This window comes from Macrobrachium rosenbergii, chromosome 56 (assembly GCF_040412425.1).
Source record: "Macrobrachium rosenbergii isolate ZJJX-2024 chromosome 56, ASM4041242v1, whole genome shotgun sequence".
Classification (NCBI taxonomy): Eukaryota; Metazoa; Arthropoda; class Malacostraca; order Decapoda; family Palaemonidae; genus Macrobrachium; species Macrobrachium rosenbergii.
In genome coordinates this window covers 58,322,519-58,348,862 of record NC_089796.1, presented here as the reverse complement: position 1 = coordinate 58,348,862, position 26,344 = coordinate 58,322,519, and the positions used below count along the sequence as shown (strand labels likewise).

Genomic DNA, 26,344 nt, shown 5'->3' with positions numbered 1-26,344 from the left:
TGATAAAGAAGGGAGCTGTAGAGCAAGTAAAGAGTCCTCCCCTAGGGTTCTACAGCCGAGTCTTCCAAGTCCCCAAGGCAACTGGTGATTGGAGGCCTGTGATAGACCTATCAGCATTGGACCTTGTTATCAGAAATATGAGAACAGTCTTGGCAGCCATCAGAGACAACAACTACATGCTGACCCTAGATTTGAAGGATGCTTACTTCCAGATCCCTATTCATCCCTCTTCCCGGAAGTTCCTTTGCTTGAGTCTCGGAGATCTGGTGTTCCATTTCAAAGTCCTTTGCTTCGGTCTGACAACAGCTCCCCAGTTGTTCACACGAGTTTCCATCCTAGTGTCAACATGGGCTCTTGCTCAGAGAATTCGCCTCCTAAGATATCTTGACAACTGGCTGGTCTTGGCGATTCTTGGGAAAAGATAAACTGATAATTCGAGACGGGGATCGTCTTCTTCAATTTTGTCGCGGCTTAGGCATCATGATAAATTTTGAAAAGTCCAATGTTCAACCCAGTCAGAGAATCCTTTACCTGGTAATGATTATAGACACTGCCTCGTCAAGAGTCTACCCATCAGTTCGAATCTCTGACCGGCCAATGAAGAATAAGAGGAATTTATTTCTGGTAATAGAAATTCATTTCTCGCTATAATGTAGTTCAGATTCCACAATAAGCTGTAGGTCCCGTTGCTAGGTAATCAGTTGGTTCTTAGCCACGTAAATATGTCTAATCCTTCGGGCCAGCCCTAGGAGAGCTGTTAATCAGCTCAGTGGTCTGGTTAAACTAAGATATACTTAACTTTTAAGATCAGAGGATAGAGAAGTTCAGGGCAGTGGCTCGCTCCTTTCTATCCAAGTGGAACCAACCGGCTCGGCAGTGGCAAGTGATCCCAGGACTTTTGATATCGCTAGAGAAGCAGGTTCCTCATGGGCGTCTTCATCTTCGTTCCCAGCAATAGAGGCTGAAGGCAGAATGGTTTCCGGATCTTCTAACTCTGCTCTCAACGGTTCCAAGAGAAATACCTTTGGGCACAGTGTTCTCTGTCAACCTCATGTAGAGTGATACCATCATTGGTAACATCCCTATCTCTTAATGTTTTGAGACTATCCAGTATTTCCTGTGAGTGAAAGGCTTTTCTGGCAAAGCAGCAACACAGGTGTCTGATTACCTCATCTTCTCAGACCATGTATCGGAAAATGGGCCGTTTACTGTGATTGGTGTCGTCGACAGGGTTTCCTTCCACTTAGAACTTCTATTCATTGGATTGCTGATTTTTGGATGTTCCTCAGAACAGAAAAACACCTTTCTGTTTTGTTCCTCAGAACAGAAAAACACCTTTCTGTTTCTGCTATTAAGGGCTACAGGGCTGCCTTGGGATTGGTTCGTCATTTGAAAGACATGGACCTAACTTCATCTTGGGAAATCTCTATGTTGCTCAAAAGTTTTGAGCAGTCTTCTCCTAAAAAACTGAAACCTCCTACCTGGGATCTGACTCTGGTGCTAAGTAGTCTTTCTTGAGCCCCATACGAACCACTGCGTCAGTCATCGAACAGGAACTTGACCCTCAAGACGGTTTTCCTTCTAGCCTTGGCTTCTTCAAAGAAAGTGGGCGAACTTCCTGGCCTAGCTTTTGATGTTAAACATACCAGGGGTTGGAAGTCAACAGCTTTCGTATTTGTCCCAGAATTCGTGGCTAAGACTCAAAACCCCTCGGTTCATGGTGACAGGTTTACCTCCTTTTCCTTCCCTTCCCTTGGGGATTTCATTAACGACGATCCAGATGAATTGCTCCTCTGCCCCGTCAGAGCACTGCGTTGCTATCTAAAAAGGACTCGACATCTCAGACGGGATGCCAAAGACTTGATGTAAAAGCATGAGCCGGATTGAGAAAGAAGTGTCCAAGAATACTATTTTGGTTTGGCTTTGTGAAGTGGTTAGGCATGCCTATGCGTCATGTTTTACTGCTAATATTGTGCATGCAATACCACATGGCATTAGAGGACTAAGCTGCTCCTTGGCATTCAAGAAGGACTTATCTGTTCATAGTATCCTGAATGCTGGTTCTTGGCTGTGCCAAACCATGTTCACTTTTCTTTACCTGAGGATATAATATATATATATATATATATATATATATATATATATATATATATATTTTTTTTTTTTTTTTTTTTTTTTTTTCCCTATCCCAAAATAGGCAGGCAGTTGTAAGTGTTTTTAAAGGGGTTTGAAGTATTCGGGGATTTTAGCTATTTGCGGGAAGGTGTGGTACACATCCCCCGCGAATACGGGGGCTTTATTGTACATCCATCATTGTTCCCTTGAACCCCTGGATGTGAGGAAGTATGGTCCAAGGATGCTTGTGGTTTTTAACCTTCCATACAAGTTGACATCCCAACACTACTCACGGCAAACAGGCTGTGGCCTGTGAATTTGGTGTGCTTTGTCATTGTCAATGCTTGCACTCAGTCCATCCTTGTGTATCACCTTGATTGTGTACAATCCTTATCAGTACTTCTCCATTGGGACCAATTGGCTTAGTCTTTGTGGGAAGTGGAAAGGTGTATGTTGTGGTCAGGATTTCATTTTTGAAACTGTCCATGTGGGATACAGGTAGTGCTCGAATTATGATAATTCCATTATGATAATTCGCTTTTGCAATGGGGTAAACAATTAATACCAACACGACAATATTTAGAAAATAGTTTTAAATTTCGCGTGAGCACAGACAGCAGCGCACAATCAGGCAGCGAGAGAGACCAAATTACAATAGACCAACTTCTTTTCCTCCATCTTTACTCCATCTTTTAGTTAAAAAAGTAAAAGAGATTGATAAAAGTATTGTTAGTAATGTTATATTCTTGCGTAAATGCATACAGTATAGCCATAAACAACCGAACGAGAAACTATTTTGCTAATAACCGAATCGTATAACAACTCTTTTACTTGGACTTCAACCATTGTACGGTAGTAAAGAGTTTCCGTAGTTATGTTACGTTACAAATGACGTTACATACAATAGGACTGATATATTTTTTACAAAATAGTTATATGTGGTGAAACCTCCCTGGCTCGGGCCATATCCTCTCAAATTGGATTGCAGGCTTTTTATATATGTGTGTGTGTGCGCGCAGAACTTGACCAGAAAGCTGGCATTTCCAGGTAATGATTGATTGTCCATTCCTCCAGCATTTTGCCTTAGTCGCAGACTTGATTGGGTGTAATGGGGGAACAGAACAACATTTCAGTTCCTTCAGGGTGGTGCAGGTCTTGTTCTGTGAAACAAAGCATCACAAGTAAGGCATAAGTCCCCATATAAAAGAGAGGGGAGTGTATTTTCACAGGAATAAAATCTGCATGGGGTTTGTCAAAAGAAAAGGTGGATTTATGGTCAGAATAAACCCAAGTTAGGTAGTGGTAACACCCTCTCCCACCTACCTTCTATTTCAACTACCTTGTTACCAAGCCTCAGCAACTTCAAACATCCAGTGCTGAAAGTATATTCACATAAAAACTTGAGGGTTGTTTATCCAGAAAAGATAGAAGTTAACGTTTATAAAATTTAATTTGTGATTTCTGGTAGTTGGGAAGTGATCTGCACATAAAGCCAGTTTAGATTACCTTTCAGACTGTAGTAAAATTATGCTTAATATAGTTCCTTGCATTAACCCTAGTTTAATACTGACTTATACCCTTTTTTTTTTCTTATTCCTCAGACTTTCAGAAAGTTTGTGCAGATAGGCCGGGTGGTCTTTCTTAATTATGGCCGCTTCAAAGGCAAATTGGCTGCCATTGTGGATGTCATTGATGGCAACAGGGTAAGTGATGAATGTAAATTATTTAACAAGCTGTTATAATTAATAAGGGAAAGTAGATGGCAGAACGATAAGATAGATTTGAAAAATTTTTAGAGCAAAGCAGTATAGTTTTATATGATGTGAGAAATAAATGAACCCTTCCTATATAGTTTTTTTTTATGTTAATGTAAAAATGCAGAATTTTTTTGGGTTCGTGAAGGCAACTGCCATGTTTGTTTGTCAGAGGAGGGCTGTATCCCTTGGAAGGTTAATGAATATATTTTATATATATATTTTATATATATATATATATATATATATATATATATATATATATATATATATATATATATATATATATATATATATATATACTGCACATTTGAAGAACTACACAAGAAGGGTCTTGGTTTCATGCATTTGTCAGAATGGTTTTGTTATTTGTATGCCATCCTGTCAGACCAGTAATATTGGCATAATTATACTCTTGCTAGACAGATTTGTTGAAGAGACCTCTGTAACTTGGCTTGTGTTCCTGTCTTTAATGCTGTTCAGACTGCTAATAATCTTTTGGGGTTGAAGACAAACGGGATATGGTTGTGTAAGTTAAGTGTATCTGGCTTTTATTGAAATGGCTCAGTTAAGGAGTCATGTAAGTTCAGTCCACTGAATGGCATTAGAGGCAATGATGAAGCTTTTTTAGACTAAAATGTAGTTTATTAGCAATTCTTAGCCATTTGAAAAAAGGGTATTTTTTTTTTTTATTTCATAAACAAACATGAAACTAAATACTATTAAAGCTCTTATGTATTTTCAGGCCCTTATTGATGGACCATGCACAGGAGTCCCTCGCCAGCCTTTCAAGTTTTCTGAAATGTACCTGACTAAGTACTTGGTAAGGCTTATGTTGATTATACATTAGAAAGGGAAGTTTCAGGTTTTTTTTTTTTTTTTTTTTTTTTTTTTTTTTTTTATAGGAATTTAATGGGTTAGCCTTAGGGTGGTAATTCATAAATGTTACTGGGTTGAATTGGTACTTAGACCTTTTATCTGTAGATTGCAGTTCAAGCATGGACTAAAGAATTGTGCAATTCCCCCCTCTATTTGTAACGGTGTTATGCTCTTTGTTGTGGTTTGGCACTTTAATTATAGATTGAATAAATAAAGGCGGAGGCTTGATATAAATGTTGGTTTCTTTGTATGATCATTTTGAAAAAAAAAGTGAAAATCACTGTAAATATGCATAGAACCTCGGTAGATATTTTGGTAGTTTTGTGTAATTAGTGATATTGATATAGAGATTCCATGTCAGAAGCTATCATCTCATTTATGTGGTAGAAAAAAAAAATTAAAATTTCCCAAGATATATTAATTTAAGGAAAGGTGATTATTGTGAGGAATTTAGAATTTAGTTTGAAGAAGGGTTTTTTTTTTCCAGGATAAAGCAGGTCTGAATAAGGATGTTTTATTTATAATTGTTAAGAAGATATATATACATTATACCTAGTGAAGCAAATGTTGCATAAAGTTCTTCATATTCAACTTCACATATTTTTCCTAGTTTCTTAAGGTTTCTGTTTATCATATACATTTAAACCCCTGGTAGGGGGATCACCCCATAAGGTGGTACAGTTTAGTCACATTATGCAAGCGTAAATGCACTTGAAATATCTGAAAGTTATGCATATACTCCAGAACATCATAAAAAGCAGCATAAAGGGCCATGTTATGCAATATATACTGATGGGTCCGAAGCCTCATCAGGCATGGGATTTGTAGCCATATCACCCAACAAATCAATTTTCCTTACTTAACTCGGTTTTTTCACATCAGAATTAGAATCACCTATTAAAATTATTGAAGATGTGCCGTTTCAGAAATTCGTAATGTTTAGTGATGAAAATTGCTTTTGAAACCCTTCAAAATTATAATCTGTAAAATACCTTGGCACAACAAATTTCACTTCACAAATTATACAAAGATGGTAGAAACGTAGAAATATGTATTCCGTGCCACAAATTATACAAAGATACAGTAAAGGCTGACAAGATAACAGATATTCGACTGACTAAAGCCTGTTATGACCCACATACTCTTGTACAACTTGTAGGGGTCAAATATGTTCTCCTGAATTGACTTATGAAGAGTATGTTTCATGGGATAGTAAAATGTGCATTTGACCAAATTAGGCAGGGACAAAAAGAGGAAGGCAGCGGCAAGAACTAGGAGTAAGAAGACTTTAGCTAGTCAGGTGTCCATAAGTCTTCTAATGATAATTATTGTGATTCCTTGGTACTCCCAATCCCGACCCCATTACCAGCCTTGAGTCTAGCATTAACCTTAAGTTTGGATTATTGGTTAATACAATGGAGAAAATAGTTGCTTCTGTGAAAGTCCTGATGGACAAGTGAACGTGAAAAGTGCTGATGAAGTGTTAGTGGAGGAGGTGGCTGTCTGTCCTGCCAATTCTCCAAGGCAAAGGTCCCTGGCAAACCCCTAAACCTGGGAGGAGCCAAACTGGGATCCCAAAGGAGGTCAGTGGGGTCTGCCCACAGGCAGTCGCCCCCTCAGTCGGACCTGTTGCCACGTCCCAGGTTGTGATGGAGCGCTGCTGGAAAGGCGTCTCCATTTCCATTAGTGATTCTAGCCCTAGGCGCCAATGGCGTGTTCAAGGAGTCTCGCCCCTCTGAAGAGCTGTGCCCCTGGTGTGTCTCAGCCTCCTTCAGTCCCAGTTAAGAAGGTTAAAGAAACTTCTCTAGAGTGACTGCCATCCTATAGTTTTTGGGACAGTCCAGAGCATTTCTCCCAGGATCACCCAGAGTTAGTGGGAGTTTCCATCTACTAAACACGCTACTGTTCATAAGCGCTCTTCTGCTTCTAGGACCTTGTCTTCTTCTAAGTGCCCATCCGTAGTTTCGGAGGGTTTTCCTGGGCATGTAGCAGTGTCGGGCGCTCACTGGCGCCCAGCTGCTGTACCTGTAGCTCCTTAGCGGCTGTTGGCTCCCAAGAGCCCATCTGCCATTTGCTGCAAGACAGTCTGTTGGCGCCCAAGTCTGTTTCCACTTCTGAGCACCCAATTTCTGCCAAGCCTTCTGTAGCCCCTGTGTCTTCTTTTGCGCAGCCAACTCCTGCTCCCACAGTTGCAGCTTCGCTCCCAGCCACGTCTCTCTCTTCATTCTCTGCAGCACAACAGGCTTCCTCACTAATGGATCCATCATTCCAGTTGATCCAACGCCAGTTGGATAATATCCTGGGCTTAATTAAGAGAGCGTTCTCAACACCTCAGCCTATTGCGGAGCTGTTGCCCATTTCTTCTGAGGAGGAAGAAGATGTGGATCCTGTTACCCCTTCTTCGGCGTATGCCTCCTTGCTCAGGTTCCTGCTGGCAACATTTCCAGATTTTTCACCTGCAGCTCCGGCGTTACCAGCTTCGACTTACTTCATGGACAACCAGATGACTCCTTCTAGGCTACCTAAAATGGTGCTGTCCTCTTCAGCTAAGAAAGCTCTACATGAAATGGAAAGCTGGCTCTTGAGCAAGAGAGCGAGCAGGGAAGAGCTCCTTTAGTTGTCCACTGTCTAGGTTGTTGCAGAGAAGATACTTATTTTATGCAACTGGAGAGGCCCCATCCCTGGGAGCTTCTGCATCCTTCCAGGGAGACCTTTCCTGGTTGATTGACTCCTCCAGAAGGTCAGTGTTTAATTCAGCAAAAATTTTGTTCTTGACCTCAGATTGGACCACCTTATCAAGCATCTGTTTAAGGTCTTGGAAGGTCTCAGCTTTTTAGACTGGGCAGCAGGAGCCCGTGCCCATGAAATAAAGAATTGCCCACATATTCCGGAAGACTCCTCTTCAGACTTTTTAAGAGTCATCTCATGCCTGAATAAAGGTATTAGAGATGCTTCGCTTGAGTTATCCTCTCTGTTTGCAATGGGTGTTCTCAAGAAAAGGGAGCTTTGGTGTTCCTACACCACAAAGGAAGTGACACTTTCTCAGAAGTCCGCGCTTCTCTTCTCTGCTTGACCAGAAAAACCTATTCCCTCAGGCTACTGTTCTGCAGATTGCTTCTGATCTGCAGAAAAAGTCCACTCAGGACCTTCTCGCCAATCAGCGAGGCTTCCTAAAGATACTCCGGCCTTCAACTAGGACAGTTTCTCCTGTTCAAGCTCAGCCCTTTCAGGGTAGGGACAGACAAAGAGGCTTCCCCAGACCTTGCGCAACTCCCGTTTCACCCCTCTAGCTATCAAAAAGTCCTCTAATAAACCACCTGTACTTGAGTGAGGATCTAGCCCTCCGCACACCTGTGGGAGCAAGGCTCCTCCACTTTTGGGAGCATTGGGAAGTGAGACGAGCAGAAAAGTTGGATAGTGCAAGTCTTGAGAGAAGGTTATTCGATACCGTTTCTGTGGAAACTTCCTTTAACCAACAAGTCCGTCTTATTGACGGCCTACTCTACAGGCTCCAAGGGGTTCTTATTGACGGCCTACTCTTTAGGCTCCAAGAGGTTCTTATTGACAGTCTACTCTGCAGGCTCCAAGAGGTTTTCAGTCCTCCCAAGAAGTGTCAGCACTCCTCGAAAAGGAAGCCATCAAGCTAGTCGAGGATACCTCCCTGTGGGGGGTTCTACAATTGACTGTTCATAGTCCCCAAAGCCTCGGGGGCTGGAGGCCAGTTCTGGATGTGAGTGGCCTGAACTTGTACGTGCAGAAAACAAGATTCAAAATAGAAATGACCTAGTACTTCCCTGCATCCATTCGCTTAGAAGATTGGATGACTTCGATAGACATGAAAGATGCCTACTTTCATGTCCTAGTTCATCAGGATTCGAGGAGGTTTTTAAGGTTTGTGTTCCAGAACGCGGTGTGCCAGTTCAGAGCCCTTTGCTTTGGCCTGTCCACGGCTCCGCAGGTGTTCACGCGAGTCCTAGCTCCAGTAGCGAAATGATGACATTTGATGGGGGTCAACATTTCACTGTATCTCAACTATTGGCTGATTCGCTCCCAGTCGAAGGACAGATGTGCGGAGGACCTTCACAAGACCCTTCTTCTCACCCAGGATTCCAAAATCTCTACTGTCTCCTCAGGAGATAGCTTATTTGGGGATGAGGATAAACTCATGGATTTTCAGGTTTTTCCTCCTCCCCCCAAAGAATAAACGCTTGCTTTCAGAAAGTACAAATTTCTCTCCCTTCAGTCCTGTTTTGCGAACAGCTGGATGAGCGTTTTGGGGACCCACTCGTCCATTGAACAGTTCGTGTCCCTGGGAAGGCTACACATGAGAAACTTAATGTTCTTTCTGAAAATCAGTTGGAACAGAAAGAAATCCCCGGACTCTTTCATTTTTCCAATAAACAAGGAAATAAAAAGAGGACTTTGTTTGGTGGAAATCAAGAGACAAGCTCTCTCGAGGGAAGTCAGTCCTTCCTCTGAGCCCCGACCTAGTGTTTTATTCAGACGCATTAGTCGTAGGTTGGAGCCCTCCTGGGAGACAAGGAAATCTCAGGCCTGTGGACTTCAGAGCAGAGGAAATGGCATATCAGTGTGAAGGACTTGATAGCATTTCACTGGGGATTGCAAGCATTTGCATCAGAGGTGTCCAGGAAGACAGTGACTGTCCACTCGGACAACACCACGGCACTGTCCTCTGTCAAAAAATGGGGGGACTCATTCATTTACTGTTTGCCAAGCAGCAAGAGTTGTGTTCATTTGAGTGGATCAGAATCAAACCCAGATCTTAACCAGGTTTATTCAGGGACAATTCAGCATATCAGTAGACTAACTCAGCCGTCGAAAGCAAGTTCTCCCCGTGGAATGGACTGTGGACCCCCTTGTGTGCCTAGAGTTATGGAAACTCTAGGGAAGGTCAGTTGTTTGTGACTGCAAAGAACTATCGCCTCCCTCTGTATTGTTAGCCAGCACCAAATCTACAAGCATGGGCAACGAACACAATGCTTTTAGTTCCTGGGATTGCTTGAACTTCTCATGGATTTTCTGGGGCTGTTGCCTCAAAAACCTAAACCACTCAGACAACCACATTTCAGGCAGTCCCATCAAAGACTGTCCACTCTGGCTCTGACCGTGTTCTGACTGTCTACAGATTGGTACAAGCGAAAGGATTTTCAAAGGTAGTTGCAGACGCTATTGCTCGTTTCAGATGACATTCCTCGAGCAAAGTTTATCAGGCCAAGTGGACAGTCTTCTGTGACTGGTGCAGGAAACACAACTAACATGTCTTCTAAGACGTCTATAGCGGAGGTTGGTGATTTCCTGCTCTACTTAAAAGTCTTCCAGGAATCTGTCTACCTCAACCATTAAAGGCTCTCTGAGGGACCTCACCATGAAGACTGTTCCTAGCAGCGATAGCTACTGCCAAGCCGGTAAGTGAGCTACACACTTTTGATAAGAAGATTGGATTCTCTCAGGTTAACACAATTTGCTCTTTTACCCAAGGATTTTTGGCTAAAAATGAGACTTCTTCCAGCCCTTGGCCTCGCTGATTCATTATTAAAAGTTTGGTAGATATTCTAGGTCCTGAGGATATATACAGTAGAAAGGACTCTTTGCCCCGTAACGGCATTGAAATACTATTTACTTAAAACGGAAAAGATCCAGGGGGCTTCGAGTAACCCTTGGTGCTCAGTAAAGAATTCCTCCCGCCCTCTTTCAAAAAATGCCTGGATATTTTTTATGAGATCTTATTCTAGAGGTTCACTCACAGATTGAGAAGGATGTGTTAACCTTTAGTAAAGGTAAAAGCGCATGAAGTGAGGGCGGTAGCCACATCCCTGGCTTTCGGACATTTGCCTATTACCTCTGTTATCCAAACAACGTTTTGAAAAAGCAAATCTGTGTTTGCATCTCATTATTTGCGTGAAATTGAAACTGTTTATGAAAATTGCAGTACCTTGGGTCCTATTTCAGTTGCTGGTTTAGTGTTGGTAGGAACGTAGGAAATCTTTCTTCATCCATCCTATTTTTTCTCCATGATTATTGGTGTCGAGTTGTAGGGGAGCCGGGGGTTACTATGTATTTGGAGTGCTCACCACTTTTGTTTATTGATGGTTGGGTAATGGTGCCTTTTAACTTTTGGCAATAGGTGACTTTTTATTCCCTGGTTTTGTTTTATGGTACTGTGCCCAGGGCAGGGCCAACTTTGTTAATACTTTGTGTGCAATCGGATGCTCTTTCGCAGCAAAGAGTCCCACTGATGTAGTAGGCTACTCCTGGCTATACCACCACACCACTATATGTTGAGATGAGTGCCGTCCAGAGGCAGTACTTTCCTGTAGCAGCTCTCTCAACAGGTAAGGAACCAGCAAGCATTTTTACCAATGCTAGCAATACTTCTAATTTCTTTACATTGCAATTTTTAATGTATTAGAGTAGATAACCCATGCATCCCACCTTCTCCAATGTGGGATTCAGCTATGTAACTACTTGCTAACTAGCATATATAAAAATGACATTTTTTAATAAAATAGTTTATATATACTGTACTTACCAAGTAATTACATAATCAAAGGCCTCCCTCCTCCCCTCGCATAGTTAGGAAGGCATAAACATATTGAGCTCCTTTGCTGAGCTGGTTCCTCTCTTACCCCGAAAGTGGACGTTGGCTCAGTGACTCGCCGAGCCAAAACAAAAGTAGCACTACTGCGAATTTCAAAATTCTAGCTGCCGATTGATAGAAACTAAAGGCTATGTAATTACTTGGTAAGTATATATAAAACTTTATTTCATTATAAAAATGCCATTTTTCATTTAACATAATTACAGGCTAAACTTTATTTGTTAGAAATTTTCTGGTTTAACTTTTCATCAGCATTGCTGTTTTCACCTTTTTTTAAGCTTGCAGTCTTGGGTTATTTGCTCATTTCTACCCAAAACAAAAAATTTCAGACAAAAACATTCTTACGCATTTTTTGTGATATGAGATGTAGGAATGTCTGCTTTTCAATTGCTAAATGTATAGAAAAAAATATCATGCAGACGTGGAACATATGTTTGTGATACAATTTGTTGGTCAACTCTAGTGTCCTGAGGTGGTTTTTTGGGAGCCAAGAGCTATTTCTCACTTATGGTTTCATTTCATACTATTTAGTGCATTCTTAGCAGTGGAAGGGTGAAGTTATTGTTTGTTTAGTCTTGGTAGGATAGTAAGTCGCAGATGTTTTCTTACAAGTATTTTGTACAGATAAAATTAATGATGGGGTTTTTCACAAGAAAGCTCGAATGGTGGGATTGGCAGTGCTTTTTAAAATCTAAGTAATAAATCTCTCTCTCTCTCTCTCTCTCTCTCCTCTCTCTCTCTCTCTCTCTCTCTCTCTCTCTCTCTCTCTCTCTCTGTTTTGCTAAACAGAAAGTTGCCAGGATTGTTTCATTGTTAGATGCAGTTATTGGAGCTGCTAAGTTATTGCTGTTGGTTGATAGACAGTGCACTTGTAAAGCAGTTCTAATGTAATGTATTTTTCCACATTTCTGGTTAGTTGGTTATCAAGTAAGCCAGAAAAGAAAAAAACACTTGCAAACATTGATGCCTTGTCACTTAATGACCACTTTTATTAGCAATGCTGCATTTTAAAACTCATGTGAAATCAAGCCCCACCATGAATTGCCATTAAGCACTATAGCTAGTTCACTTAAGGTAGATTCATGGGCCTACAAGACGTTTGTTTGGTGGCCTCGATTGGCTGGTACCAGGAGGTAGGCGGCTGGCTCACTGTCTCATTTTTACGTCTGTAGCTCAGAAAACTAGCAGTATGTTTATATTTCTTCATTTATCTCACATTTTGCACAAGATAGGAAAGCTTTGGTCATACCATAGGATTTGGTATTAGTTGTACAACTAAATCATGATTTCCTGAAATCAATAAGATAAAACATAAAGGAATTGCAACGAGTAAAAGTGAAGAGAGATGCATTTCATTCTTCATACCTGTTTTTACTTACTATCAGATTTTGCATCATTCATGCGATCAAGATGAAATAAAACTTTTTTCATACAATAAATTCACCCTGAATATGCTGATGCTTTCAGATTGTGATATGTGAAGAGAAAATGAAGAATATGTCTTATTATGTTGCATCCGTTCTTGACTTTATTTTTGGCAGTAGTGCTGAGAGACGATGGTCTGCAAACAGCGAGAGCTTTGAGGCGCCTTTGACAATTGCCAATTAGTGATATGAGAAGTTTGCCGTTTCGACAGTATTTACCGTATTATGTCATTACATTTTTTGCAAGTAAATGCATTGTGACTGTCAATTTTTTTCACTCCATATATAATCAGATGGATGCATCTGGATGTGTGGCTTTAATTTAGTCTAGGTGAGAAATTTGCATACTGTAGGCTACATGATTGTCAAATGTAACGTTTATATAAAGGAGTAAACATTCTGGTGTAAGAGTAGCTCAAACAAATTCAGAAAAAGACAGAATTTTGTATTCGTTACATCGCCAAATATTTATGGTAAATAAAAAGATGTACTTTCGTTTATTGAATGAACATATAAAAACCATAAGCTTTTGATGTTATTGACTATTGAAACAAGCGGCCATAATAATGAACTCATAATTATGTAAGCCTGTTAGTTATCATATAGCCTACAGTATGCAAGTTTCTCACCTAGACTGAATTGAAGCCAACACATCCAGATGCATCCATCTGATTATTAATTTTTTCGTATCAGATATGTCCGGACATACATGATATTGGAGTGAAAAAGTTTGACAGTCATAATGGGAATTTATGCATTTATTTACAGAAAATGTAATGACATATGGTAAATATTGTCGAAACTGCAAACTTCTCATATAATAATTGGCAACTGTCAAAGCGCCTCAAAGCTCTTGCTGTTTGCAGATCACCATCTCTCGGCACTACTGCCAAACTAAAGCAAGAACGGATGCAACATAATAAGACATATTCTTTATTTTCTCTTCACATATCACACTCATCTACAATCTGAAAGCACCAGCATATTCAGGGTGAATTTATTTGTATGAAAACACAAGTTTTATTTTATCTTGATCGCATGAATGGTGCAAAATCCGATAAGTAAAAACAGGTATAAAGAATAAAATGCTTCTCTCTTCACTTTTACTTGTTGTAATTCCTTTGTGTTTTATCTTATTGATTTCTGGAAATCATGATTTAGTTGTACAATTAATACTGAATCCTATGGTACGACCAAAACTTTCATGTCTTGTGCAAAATGTGAGATAAATGAAGAAATAGTGAACCAGCTGCCTACCTCCTGGTACCAGCCAATCAGAAGCCGCCAAACAAACATTTCATAGGCCCAAAAATCTACCTTAAGTGAACCAGCTATAGTATAAAGTAGTTGCCAGATTTTTATTGGTATTAGCTGCCTAATGGTAGGAATACAGACCTTGACAAGAGCTTTTTTTATTGCATGCTTTTGTGTCACATACTAAATGAGTAAAATTTGGTTTTGTGTAAAAAAAAATTATTGGAGAAATGACTATGTATGACACTGTACTGAGAATTATATTCTTTATAAACTTTGTGCCTTATGGCTCAAAAGGTATAAACATTGTTGCCTGGGTGTAATGTTGGCATTCACGAAACAAGTTGGCATAAACTGGAACAGTACTTTAGGGTAAAAGACCATCCTTAAAGATAGCTAGAGTGCTCACACCTGAAATCATGGGTTTTAAGTAGTAAGGGTAAAAAATATTGTTCAGCAATGAAGGGTGCTTGGTAATCTTGAGATTATCCATTCCAAAATAATCTCCATGAGATCCTGATGAAGTCAGAAAAAAAAAAAATAAAAAGGATTTGAGCTGCTGGTTCCCTATAGTTGGCAGATCAGGTAGTAGGCTTGAGTCAAGTAGTGGACCAGGCTCAAGTTGTGGATCAGACCTTATTCCTTAAGCAACCTCTGCTGGAGTGAACCAAGGAAGCAAACCGGGAGTGTAACTGCAAAATGAATAATAGCAAGCCAGCAAACCTTGCTATTTCATAGTTAGTTTAAAAACCAGTGGTTCTTAACAGTATAAATTTACAGGAATAATTATGGCAAGTAAACCATGCCTCACAAATTTATTGGCTATAGAGCCAGATGTATGACATTTATTCTGCTTGTAAGGTTGAGTTTTCTTTCAGCATAGACCTCTTACTGATGTATGGAGATTGGAAGCAATCATTACAACCAACGCTTCTCAAAATGCAAAGAAAGTTGCATGCTTTCCATGTAATTTAAAGTAAAAGTGTGCAAATTCCTCTATTTCAGTTGAAACTCCAGCGCAGCCAGAGGTCTAAGGGTGTGAGGGAAGAGTGGGAGAAAAAACAAATCTCACAAAGGTTTGCTGCTTCCAAGTGGCAGAAGAATATTGAGAAGCATGAAGTGGTAAGTTAATGGGAATTCTTTTATATCACTGTTATTTGATAGCAACAAAGACTTGGTCACAATGAAAATTTTTGATGGCATTTTGTAAGATAAACAATGGCAATTAAATATCATGTATTATATTGTACTGACCCAGGTGTGTTCAGTCTGTGGTTTTTAAAATGAATTTATTTGGGCTTTGGTAAGTAATAGATCTCCACACGTCCTATAGTAATCGAACAAGCTGGTACATTTGGAATATTTTTCATTTAACTTGTTTTTCTTCTTCTTTTTCAGAGAATTACAATGACTGATTATGACCGGTATAAGCTTGGCCGTGCCAAACAGTCTAGAAATAAGATAATTAAGGATGCATTCCGCCGCATCAAGAAGAAGTCCATGAAGGCCAAGGACACAAGGCTTAAAGCAAAGGCTGCTAAAAAGGCCACTAAGAAGAAGGCCAAGACTGAACAATAAAGAGACACTTGCATTAGAAGCTTTTGTTTTATTTCTTGCCATTATATTAAGCAGTGATGAATGTTTGTCACTCCACATAATAAATCTGCGATTTACCGTTTCTCATATTTGAGAGTTCCTGTTTCAACAGTGCTTGATGTTGTTGGATAGGGTTGCATTTGAATTTAACATGATTGACAAGGGACAGGTTATTTGGTGCAGTAATGAACTTTTGGCCAAAATATTTCAAATTCCTTGATTATTAACTTAATATTAGGGCACAAAAGTTGAGTTGTAGTTATAAAATGGGACAATTTGGGAAACAGGAAAAGAATTCCAAACAATGGTAATGTGAAATTAGTTGCCACCAAGTCTGGCAGTTCAAGTTCATTCAGTGGTAATTTTTAAAGAATTGTATACATTGGCCATCGCAAGAGAGTGCATGTCGTTTGAAGTAACAATACCTTTTGATTTGGCATAATGTTTTTTTTGTTTCAATACCTTTTGATTTAGCATAATTTTGTTTGTTGTTTTCTATTTCAGACTGTTATTGAGGACTGAATAACCATACCAACAGTATCTTCTGTGCCCCCTTTTTTTTTTTTCGTCTCCATAAAGGTTAAGGGTGTTAGAATTTATGTATTACTGTAATCAGTCAGTGCATTTTAAATTCTAGTTTAAAAAACAGACTAAAGGACACATGATAGAAACACCTGGCAAGGGCTCATTAAAAACAACTCCAACTTCGGAACTTTGTGTCAGAACTAGATATACTGATTAAGTGCAACTGGTTGGTGGCCCAAAAGTTACCCCACTGGTAGCAGAGCAACAATTTGAGGTTGACTGCTTGAAATTGTGGTACACGTTTTGTAGAATTTATCATCAGGCAACACTGCACTAGAGGCTATGGATCAACACTTCATGCACTTATCTTGCTTGTGCTCGTTAGGAGTCTTGGACAAACCAGGAGCACCGTGTCTGCGTGATCACGTGTGTGCAGCTTTCCACAAAGCAATGTATTGATATGCAGCAACCTTGCACGTGAACCTGCGTCGCATCATGGGACCTTGTATGTGTAAAACTACAAATCTGGACATTAGACACCACCCAATGGTTCACAGTCTACAAGAAGAATGAGGACCAGAAGACGAGGAGGAAGAGTTCAACAATGAACCGGTGGAAAGTTACAACCTTGTTTCTCTTTACCTACCCCATCCATGAATCTTACTTTCCTCAGTGGCAGCAGCCAATGTAACTTATAAAGGGGGTTCAATAGTGTTGAGCTCCTTAGAAGGAACAGCATCAGGAATACAAGACCCCTTAGCTGAAGCCAAGTGGTCCAAGGATGTAGGAAAGACAGATTGCCCAGAATATTTAGTAAAAGCCATACCTTCCACAAGTACTCCAGCAAAGCAGACATATCAGGAGCAACTGACAAAACAGGGCTAGTGATAGTGAATCAATAGCATGTGCCATGTCTCACCTGGGGAGAGCTCTATACAGGCACTTGGGTTGTCTTCATCAAATAGCTCATGCTTGTCACTTACTTTCACTCGTATCCCCCCCCAACCCCTCTATCCTGACTGAGCCAAAGGAGCAGAAAGACTAGTGAGAAAAGAATAAGCCTAAAACAGTCTGCAATGTCAGAGGTAGAAAATTCCCACTGAGGACAATTGTTTTCTTGAACCTCTTCCACTACAAAGAAGCCAGCCAGCACACTACTTGCACAGCAGTTGGACCTATCTAGATTGAAGACAACTGATTGAGATCCACTAATGCATAGGAAATAAGCAGCCGATCACCTGCTCATTTCCTTCAAACTTATTGTTGTTCTCCTTTGCAAAACTAGAGTTTCAGTTTCCAGTCTGTCAGTGCAACACTTACTCATCAAGGTAGCTAAAGAAAAAGTGCTGGCATACTGCTGGTGTGTTACAAACATCCTCTCAGTTGCCAACCACCATTTGACCATCGAATTGCAAAGCTTCAACAACCATTCCCCGCCACACTAGGAAATATATTTTTAGAGCCCTGTAGAGGAGGGTAGTGTTGTCAGTGCACCTTGCACACTGTACCATAGGCATTACTGTATTACATAAGGTTCTTTGCAGTGTCCTTTCAGCCCTAGCTGCAACCCTTTTCATTCCATTTACTGTACCTCCATTCATATTCTCTTCCATCTTGCCATCCACCCTTTCTTAATTGTAACTGTGAGGTTTTCCACCTGTTACACTTTTCCACTTGATTTCCCTTTCAGTACTGAATGATATAGGTGCCAGCACTTGGCCTAAACTATTTCATTCCAAAATAAATTTATTTCTCTGGGCAGTGTTTGTCTTTTTGTAGGAACAAATATAGAGGCATAACAAGTAGCATAATTTATTGGTCTATCTTCCTTTCAAATACAAGCATTTGTTGTACGTTGGCTAAGGATTGGGAAAACTCACCTAAACCAGCAATAGGTTTCAGAAGCTACCAATGCCCCAAGTATGCTCATAGTGGATGGTTTTTTTTTTTAGTTGTATTACCAGTGACCAATTCTGTCCAGATGGAAAATGTCTGAAATTTTTGAGGTGCATTCCAGTTCTGTTTCATAAGGCTTAATTTATAATTATATAAAAGTTGCTAGGAATTTGTAGGATTCCTAGATACACTAAAATAATTTATGTAGTAGTCTTCCTCTGTGCAAGCTGGAAATAATCACTGACCCTTAATAGCAAAATGGTTAACCAGAGGTAGGAATATCAGGGGCACTGGATAGTCATCACAATACTAGAGCCTTATAATACAGCAGCAACTAGTTACATGAACCCCTTCAGCATGCACAAGCACCAACTACTCATGTAACTGTACTGAAATAAGAGTCTCAGCCCATAGGACAGCAGTGCTGTCAGTGCACTTAAAGCGATGCACTGGAGGCATTATTTATGGTTCATGAAGGCAACCCTTCATTCCTTTCACTGTACCTCTGTTCATATGTTTCTCCCATCTGACTTCACCATCGCCTAGCAATTGTTTCAGTGTAACTGCAAGGTTTTCCTCCTGTTACACCTTTAAAACCCTTCTACTCCAAATTTCCCTTTCAGCACTGAATGGCCTCATAGGTCCCAGCACTTGGCCTTTAGCCAAATTCTACTATCAATTTCCTTTTCAGCACTGAATGACCTCATAGGTCCCAGCAATTAGCCTTTAGCCAAGTTTCTCTCCAAAATTTCTAGGTTTGTCCAATACGCTTTTTTGAGAATATTTTGCTTTCAGTTCCCCAGCCAAGTTTGGACACCTTTTTAAACAACAGGTTGTCTAAAGTCATTGAGAGTAGGGATCATCATAACATTTCAGCTTCAGGTGAACCCTAATGGTGCCAACAATGAAGATAAATATTAAAGCCATTCTCTGCCCATTTGCTAACTGCACCAACAGAAATGTGTAAATACTGGCATTAACACGCAATCACACTTGGTATGGTGTAATGCAGTCATCTGCAAATATACAGTCTCTTGAGACGAGTGGTAACAACCTCGCCAAACGACATTATTTTGACGAGTCATTTTTCATATTCACAACAACAATTCTCTGCATGGCTAGAGCAGCTCTGATGTCACAGTGTATTTCTAGGTTTATACCATTACTTACAAAACAAATTTTATTGGGCAATGAATATTTTACAAACTAGTATGAATTTTAATAACTAAACATTATTGTAACTTGCCTTCATTTACAGGAGTAAAAAAATCCATTTCAACAATGTGAAGTTCCTAAACAGTTCAAATGAAAATGCCCTACTAAATGGAATTACAATTTTTCATTTTTATACCTAACACATTTGAAGCTTTGGTTTTCTAGCAATCTTTAATGAAATGTGCACAAGAATATAACTAGAGTAAAAATATTCTTTTTGAAGCTTTGTCTTCCTATCAATCATCAAAACAAAATAAAATGTGCACAAAATAGTTTGAGATTTGGAACATGTACAATATATGAAAACAATGATTTATAACTATGAAAAACAGGAGACAAAACTTAAAATGACATTTAGCTATCAACTGCACTAAACTGCATATAGCAAAATCAACCACGATAGTTAATTTGCACTCTCACACGCATCAATCCATTCATTGTAAACATCCACTGCTTCTGAGAGGTAGTTGATGGTACACTGGAAATCCTCTAGACAGATCATGCAGTGCACCCTTCCAACGTTATGAGACTTGTCCCTGTAAATACATAAGACTATGAAAATACTGCAATAAAATCAAATACTGTACAAGCAATGTTATCATAAATTTAATATTAAAGAGCAATATTACAAGCAACCTTGTTCCTTCTTGTAAAAAGAGCACTTGGAAATACCAAAAGTCAATGTTTTCACTTTTGAAAATACCAAAAGTCATGTTTTGGGCTTAAAAAGTTATATTCCTCTCTATATCGAAACTTGGGCTTGAAGAGTCATACTCCTGTCATTGCAACTTTTTATTGTAATAAATTCTTATCTCGTACCTAAAGGGTGCAGATTCACTTGCAAAATTTCCCAATATGTATGCTGTTTGGTAGCCTTCATCCTGTCTGCACTTTCACAATTGTACTATGCATTATTTTAACTGATAAGGTAAGAAAAGCTTTACTATACGTCTGTTTCATCATAAGCCCACTACTTTTAACGTAGCCAGTTTGTGCATCTGTCTCCTGAGAGTTCCATTCCAATTCTGCTTGTTGAGACTAGCAAGGGGCCATCCAGTCCCATCAGATCCTGAATAGCATAATATGGATCCTCTCCTTCAAGAGGGAGATGCACTGGTTTACTTAGGTGCCTGTTCCCAGGGGCATAGTATATGACTGGTACCAGTTGAAACTGCATGAGTTATGGAAGACCTGTACCTAGAAGGAGGTTCTTGGCCACAGTCAACCAACCCATATGACCCCCTATGCTCAATAACACCTGAACTAGAAGAGGATACAGGTGATGAGTTCGAGCACTGCTATGCATAAACAACCCTGGGGCTGGTGGTGGTCAAATGTCAAGCAAGGAGCTGCATGGTCACATGCAAACATTGTTCTGGTACCAGTGAGTACTATGCAGAAACCTGTCATGTGTAAACCTGCTGCCCACAAGGTCACGTTCCAAGGACCAAGTACATACTGTGGGTAGCATTGACTCAACCAGGTGTGTCTCTTGCAAAACATAGGTGGAAAAACCTACAGTAGTCTTCATGTCCAAGATGCTGCAGGCCAAAATGGTACACTGAACTTGCTCAGTGATACCCATGCCACCAAGACACTGAAGAGTACTCACTGGAAGTCCTACAGGACTGTTTCTTCCAATTGGAGAAAGTCTAAGAAGATGAGAGGGAGAAAGGGCAGGACAATGGCTATGCTTCTTCCCATTCAAATGGGCAGAAGCATAGTATGTGCCTTGCTAAACTCAAGCACAGGAAGACTGGTCAAGGAAAGAAGCATCACTGGGGCTGCTGCTGCAGTTAAACCCACTGAAATTACATACTACCGCTAAAAGCAGGTCAACATCCTTAGCGGAAGATGCAGCAGCAGCAAGAACAAAACTTATTTCTTTGCGAAAGCTTAATGATCAAGAAATGCTGCAAAAAAGGAACTTCCCTGGATGTTCAACAAAAGCCACAACTTCAGCCAGTTCACGATTGACGGTGTACTACCTGGAACACTTGCAGAATCAATGGGTGTAATTGGTAGCAAGCAGGCTAAACAGGTCAGGGTTATGCTAGGGAAGAGACCAGCCAAAGTACCCAGATCATCACCACAGTGAGAGGTAGGCTTCCCCATACTACACATAACCTCCCTTGACCAAGGGGAAGTGATACACACAAGGTATGAGAAGAGGCACAGTAAGGGCAGGAAAAAAAGAACTAGAAGGATTCAGTAGTGTCACTGAGGAAGTCAATATTTGCCCTCTCTCTGGAGGATGCCAACAAATGCTACCCATCCTTCAACAAACTACACCTCTCTCACTGAGGGGGACCACTCAATACAATCTTTACAAAATTTATGTGGCTCAGTGTTCAGACTGAACATAAAGTGGCCACACAAATGCTTCTGCTCCTTGCAACATCAATGTCCTTATTTCTTTGCCATCACCAAAAAAAAAAAAAAAAAACTAAAACAAGCACAAATACCCGAGGTTCAATGAACTAGTAAAGTGAGGTGCTCAGCATAGTGTCCTCATTGGACAAAGGCTGAAAAAAACAACCTGCTAAGTGATAGCAGGCGAGTGATGGGTATTCCCTACTCACCCCCCTTAACAACCAGCTACCTTCTTTGTTACTAAGTTCAACAATTCCCAGCTCATGCTGAAGATACTCCCACAGAAAAGACAATGGTTTGTATTCATGTGGGAAAGACGTCACTGTACTAAATTAGAACCATTAATATAGTGTGCAAAAAAAAAAAATAAAAATAAAAACTTCAGCGCATCTCTTACTGTATTATGTTGTCCAATGACAACATAATACAGGGAGAATACTTATATAATACAATACATTTATAACATAACACAAGGGCAGTACAGTACTTACATATCAACTTCACATGACCTTTCATGGTTACAAAATGGGCAATTGAACTGTGTGTCGAGTGGCTGAATATTTTTTCGCTTTGGAGGCGGCTTTCTTTTTGACTTACGACGTCCCATGGCTCACAGTACACCTTGAATATATAGAAATTTCATTACGTCACAATTATAATTATTTTCAATACCATAGATATTTTTCCAATGGTGAGGATACCATGAAAAGTGCTGATGGATTGACCCTATATGTGATGACACACATAACTTAAAAAAATATAGGCAAATAAAATAATTCTGAAGACAAAGGAACAGATTTCTATGAACAATATAAGAATTAATGGTTAAACAATGGTAAAACTGAATGAAAGCTGAGAGAGCAGAATCATTGTTTAAAGGGAAAAAACGAGGAAAATGGGTTTATGAAACATCTGGCTATTCTAACATATTTTGAATGGTATTTGTTGACCCCCAGTATTTGCGGGAGATGCTTACCACTAACCCCCCTGAATGGCTAAAATCTGCAAATACTTAAAACCTCTCAAAATGCTTAGAACTATCTATTTTGATACTTCAAAACACCACAAAACCCTCTAAAAATGCTTATACCTGAATATTTTAATAGATTTATCACAAAAAAATGCATTTAATTATGAAAATACAGTAATTTGTGAATATTTTCCAATGAAAAATGCCGTGAATAGGCAAAATTTTCCACAAATATTGTGTATATATGTTCGATAGGGAAACCAGAACCAGGAATAGGTGGGGTCGACTGTATGCTCATTACTATAGTACTTATGAAATTACCTATACACACCTGTACCGTGTTTCAAATACAGTATGAGAACTAACTTTAGTAGAAAATATATTTGTAAATATATCAAATTTTGAAAGTACAGTACTGTACTAATCTGTATTTTTCCTACATAAAAACCCAAAGTTCTTTATATATGATATTACTTTAAATGCCAGATGTAAATGTCCATTCCAGCTTACTGACGAGGTAGATACATAATTAGCAACAGGTAGTGAAAGCCCCTCCCACCAGTCAGTCTGCACTCCACTCTGCCTTCTGGTGAACCATGTATGTAAAGAATATCAAGTCTGTATGTTAGGAAAATTGCAAATACTATACAAACCTTCATTCTCTACACAGACTTCCCCTTTGGTGGGAGGTAGCCTGGGTACTCTCTGAATCAACTGGTAGGTTTGCCCAACCTGAGAGTGTCATGTTCCTGTTAAGTACAGGAGCAAGAAGAGTTTTCACCTGTAGCTTGCTAGACATATGGGATGTTACAACCACTAGACTTCTGGACCATTAAGTAATGGATTTGTAATGCAATTATTTAATGAGGCTGAAAGAACCTTGCATCATATGGTACCAAGGACAGTAAAAACAACAGAGGGGGGGCAACTTGCATCCATTTTTTAACTAAAATGAAAGACTGCTGCTCAGTCACATAGTTTGCTCACACGCTCATCTGTCCAGCTCATACACAGTTTGGCACCCTGACTCTCCGACTCTAAGAGAGGAATGAAGAGAATAGGAGGGAGAAACCAGTCACTCACACCTCTCTCACCAACCAAACAGCTTACACAAGAATGCCACTTGTCTTAACAAAGGAGCTGAGTCTGCTACATTTGTTGAGAGGTCACCACAGGACACAATGAAAAAGTTTCCCAAGACTTGATGGCAATGTCCAACAGATAAAAGGGTCCAACAGATAAAAGGAAGTAAACATGGTTTGTCAAGACCACACCCCCTCATATAATACCCACTAAACGGATACATCCTTTCAGAATGCTAGGGATGTGGCAATGCCCCTCACCTCATGAGCTCCCAGCCAGACTATACACTTGCCCTCATTGCTGGACAAGTCATACACTTGATCGTCTCATGGAGCCAGGAAAAAGTCTTCTTGGACATTCTTTCTTGGCTCTGCCAGTACTAACAGAGGCAACAGCAATCACACCAGAGATGCCAGGTTCTTTCCATAGTACTGCAGAGCTCTAACTGAACAGGTAGCATCTTTTGAACCTGGCATCAAGGACCAATGAGTTTTGAGTCTTTCCTACATATTCAGGACAAATTCAAATGAGATGGCTCCCCATCCACTCGAGTGCTTAGCATCTCAAGAGAGGCCATGCAACTTGCCAAATCTCTTCATCAATGCCAGGGCTGAAAATAGTTAGTCTTTACAGTTAGATCCTGGTCTGACAACTCATGGGCTCCTATGGGCCACAAGAGTCACATCCCACCTAGGGGGATTGAGTTCCCTCGGGGAATAAGACTGTTGTGGTGGCCATATTTATGTATGAACAAATTTCATTGCAGTATTAATATTTTTAATTAAAGTAAAAAAATTTTTATGACATTGTTCTTAGATTAATGGGGCTTCTTTCTCACTGCATGTCTGACATGGTCAGAGGGATCACCCCAACATTACATTTGGCTAGAATGTTTTGAACATGCATTTAGTAAAAACTTTAGAAAGTGAACAATTATATTAAGTATCTAATGAAAGATTGGTAGAAACTTGTTGGTTTTCAGGCTCATGCCTACTTCTCTCAGCTAAAGCCCTTGCCCATAGAACCACAAGACTGTTGGCTGTGTTTATGAAAGACTGCAATGTAGTGCTTTAAACTGTTTGTGAAACTTATTGTGCAGTCTGGTATTTAAATGTTTTCATTCAAAAATAACTCACTACTCTAGCAGACAGAACTTAAATGAAGTGGAAGAGATGCAGTGGATGGGCTTTTACAAAAAGTGTGCGCATTAAAGGAACTTAACCTATTATACAAGTGCCAGGAGCATGATCAGTGATCTCAACTCCACAAGCACTTGCATCAACATACAGTAATTGCAAATTATTGTGACCTAAATGCACTGTGCATCCAAAACAGAAGCAGATTTGTGTTAGGCTTGATTGAAAATATAAGCCAGTGATACAAGACTATTTTGAAATTGCTGTTACTCAGGAGACTTGTCCGTAAGAAGAATGGCCTCAAGGAAGAGAACTTGGCTTCTGCAGACACCTATTCCATGATCAAGAGACAATTCTCAACAGGAACCTAAGCCTTTGATTGGGTTGCCTTGGTTGCAACTTTCAAGCAGGGTCTTGCACCAAGTGAATTCCCTGGTTTCCAGGCAGAATTCATTACAGACCAGTTGGTCTTGTTGGTTACTTCTCTGCCTCTCACCTGCCAGAGGAAGTACTATACTCCATCAGAAAAGCCACACTGACGCTCCTGGTTGACCTGCGCTAACACAGTTGTCCCCTAATCTGTCCTTGAAATGCCAGCGATCAGGAGTCTTTCTCTTACTCTGACAGAGGCAGCTACCACAGAGTCCACTGCCATGGCAAACTTGGAATCCTCTGGAAATTCAATGTTTGGGAGGCAGAATCTGCGTATAGAAGACTATTGCTGTCTGGAGGTAGAACTAGGCAGCTAACCTGTGGGCCAACATAGTCTTGAAAAAATGGGATGCAGTGTTATCCCAACTTTCAGCGTGTGTTGGCATGGAGTTGATGGTGGCACTGTGGAATGGACCGGTTCCGAGTTCTACCTCCTCCTTCTCAAGGAGTGAGGTGGAGGACATGATGGAGCACTTTAGGATGGAGAACTTCCTACTCCACCAAGTACTGTCCTTCAAGGCCCCTGGGTCTTCAAGAGGCACTGTGGTCAAACCTTCTGGTGTGATTGTCCCTTCCTCTTCTGAGCAGAAGAAAGCTGTTGTTTTCTGTTCCCTGACAAGGACCCTAGACTACTTCTGTTTTGAAAATGAAGGTTTGTTCCAACCCTTTCAACTGCCTTCCAAATATTGGAAGAGCTGTAAGGGGAAGAAGGAGGCGGGACACTAAGAGAAACATTCCCCCTCACCAGCTGCCAATAGTGGGACAATGCTTGTCAAGCCATTAGGCAACATGGCACAACCTTCTGTGTCACCTGCACATAGAAGGCTGTGCCAAGGGGAACTCTCTCGGGACCTTAGACAACAGTGCTAGAAGGTCTGCATACCACTCAGCACAGCCTGAGATTCTAGGTGTTCAACACTGCTGATTACCCTCCTGACCAGGCAGCATGGCAAAAAAGCATACACACTGAGGCTGTTCCATGGGTGCTGAAAGGAGTCTTCCAATGCAGCCTATGGGTCCAGCAGTGGGGAACAAAGCTGCAAATTTCCTGTTGTGCCGGGTGGCAAACAAGT

At 40.3% G+C, this 26,344-nt stretch overlaps 1 protein-coding gene across 1 annotated transcript in view; it reads left to right on the top strand.

The window, feature by feature from the left end:
* RpL14 (ribosomal protein L14) overlaps positions 1 to 15,642 on the top strand; it is a 34,136-nt gene extending 18,494 nt beyond the window's left edge. Inside the window, exons 2-5 of the mRNA XM_067100521.1 lie at positions 3,717 to 3,818; positions 4,615 to 4,692; positions 15,051 to 15,167; positions 15,444 to 15,642. Coding sequence (XP_066956622.1) covers positions 3,717 to 3,818; positions 4,615 to 4,692; positions 15,051 to 15,167; positions 15,444 to 15,623 — 477 coding nt within the window. The 3' untranslated portion in view covers positions 15,624 to 15,642. The remainder of the gene's footprint in view (positions 1 to 3,716; positions 3,819 to 4,614; positions 4,693 to 15,050; positions 15,168 to 15,443) is intronic.
* Positions 15,643 to 26,344: the final 10,702 nt, after the last annotated feature.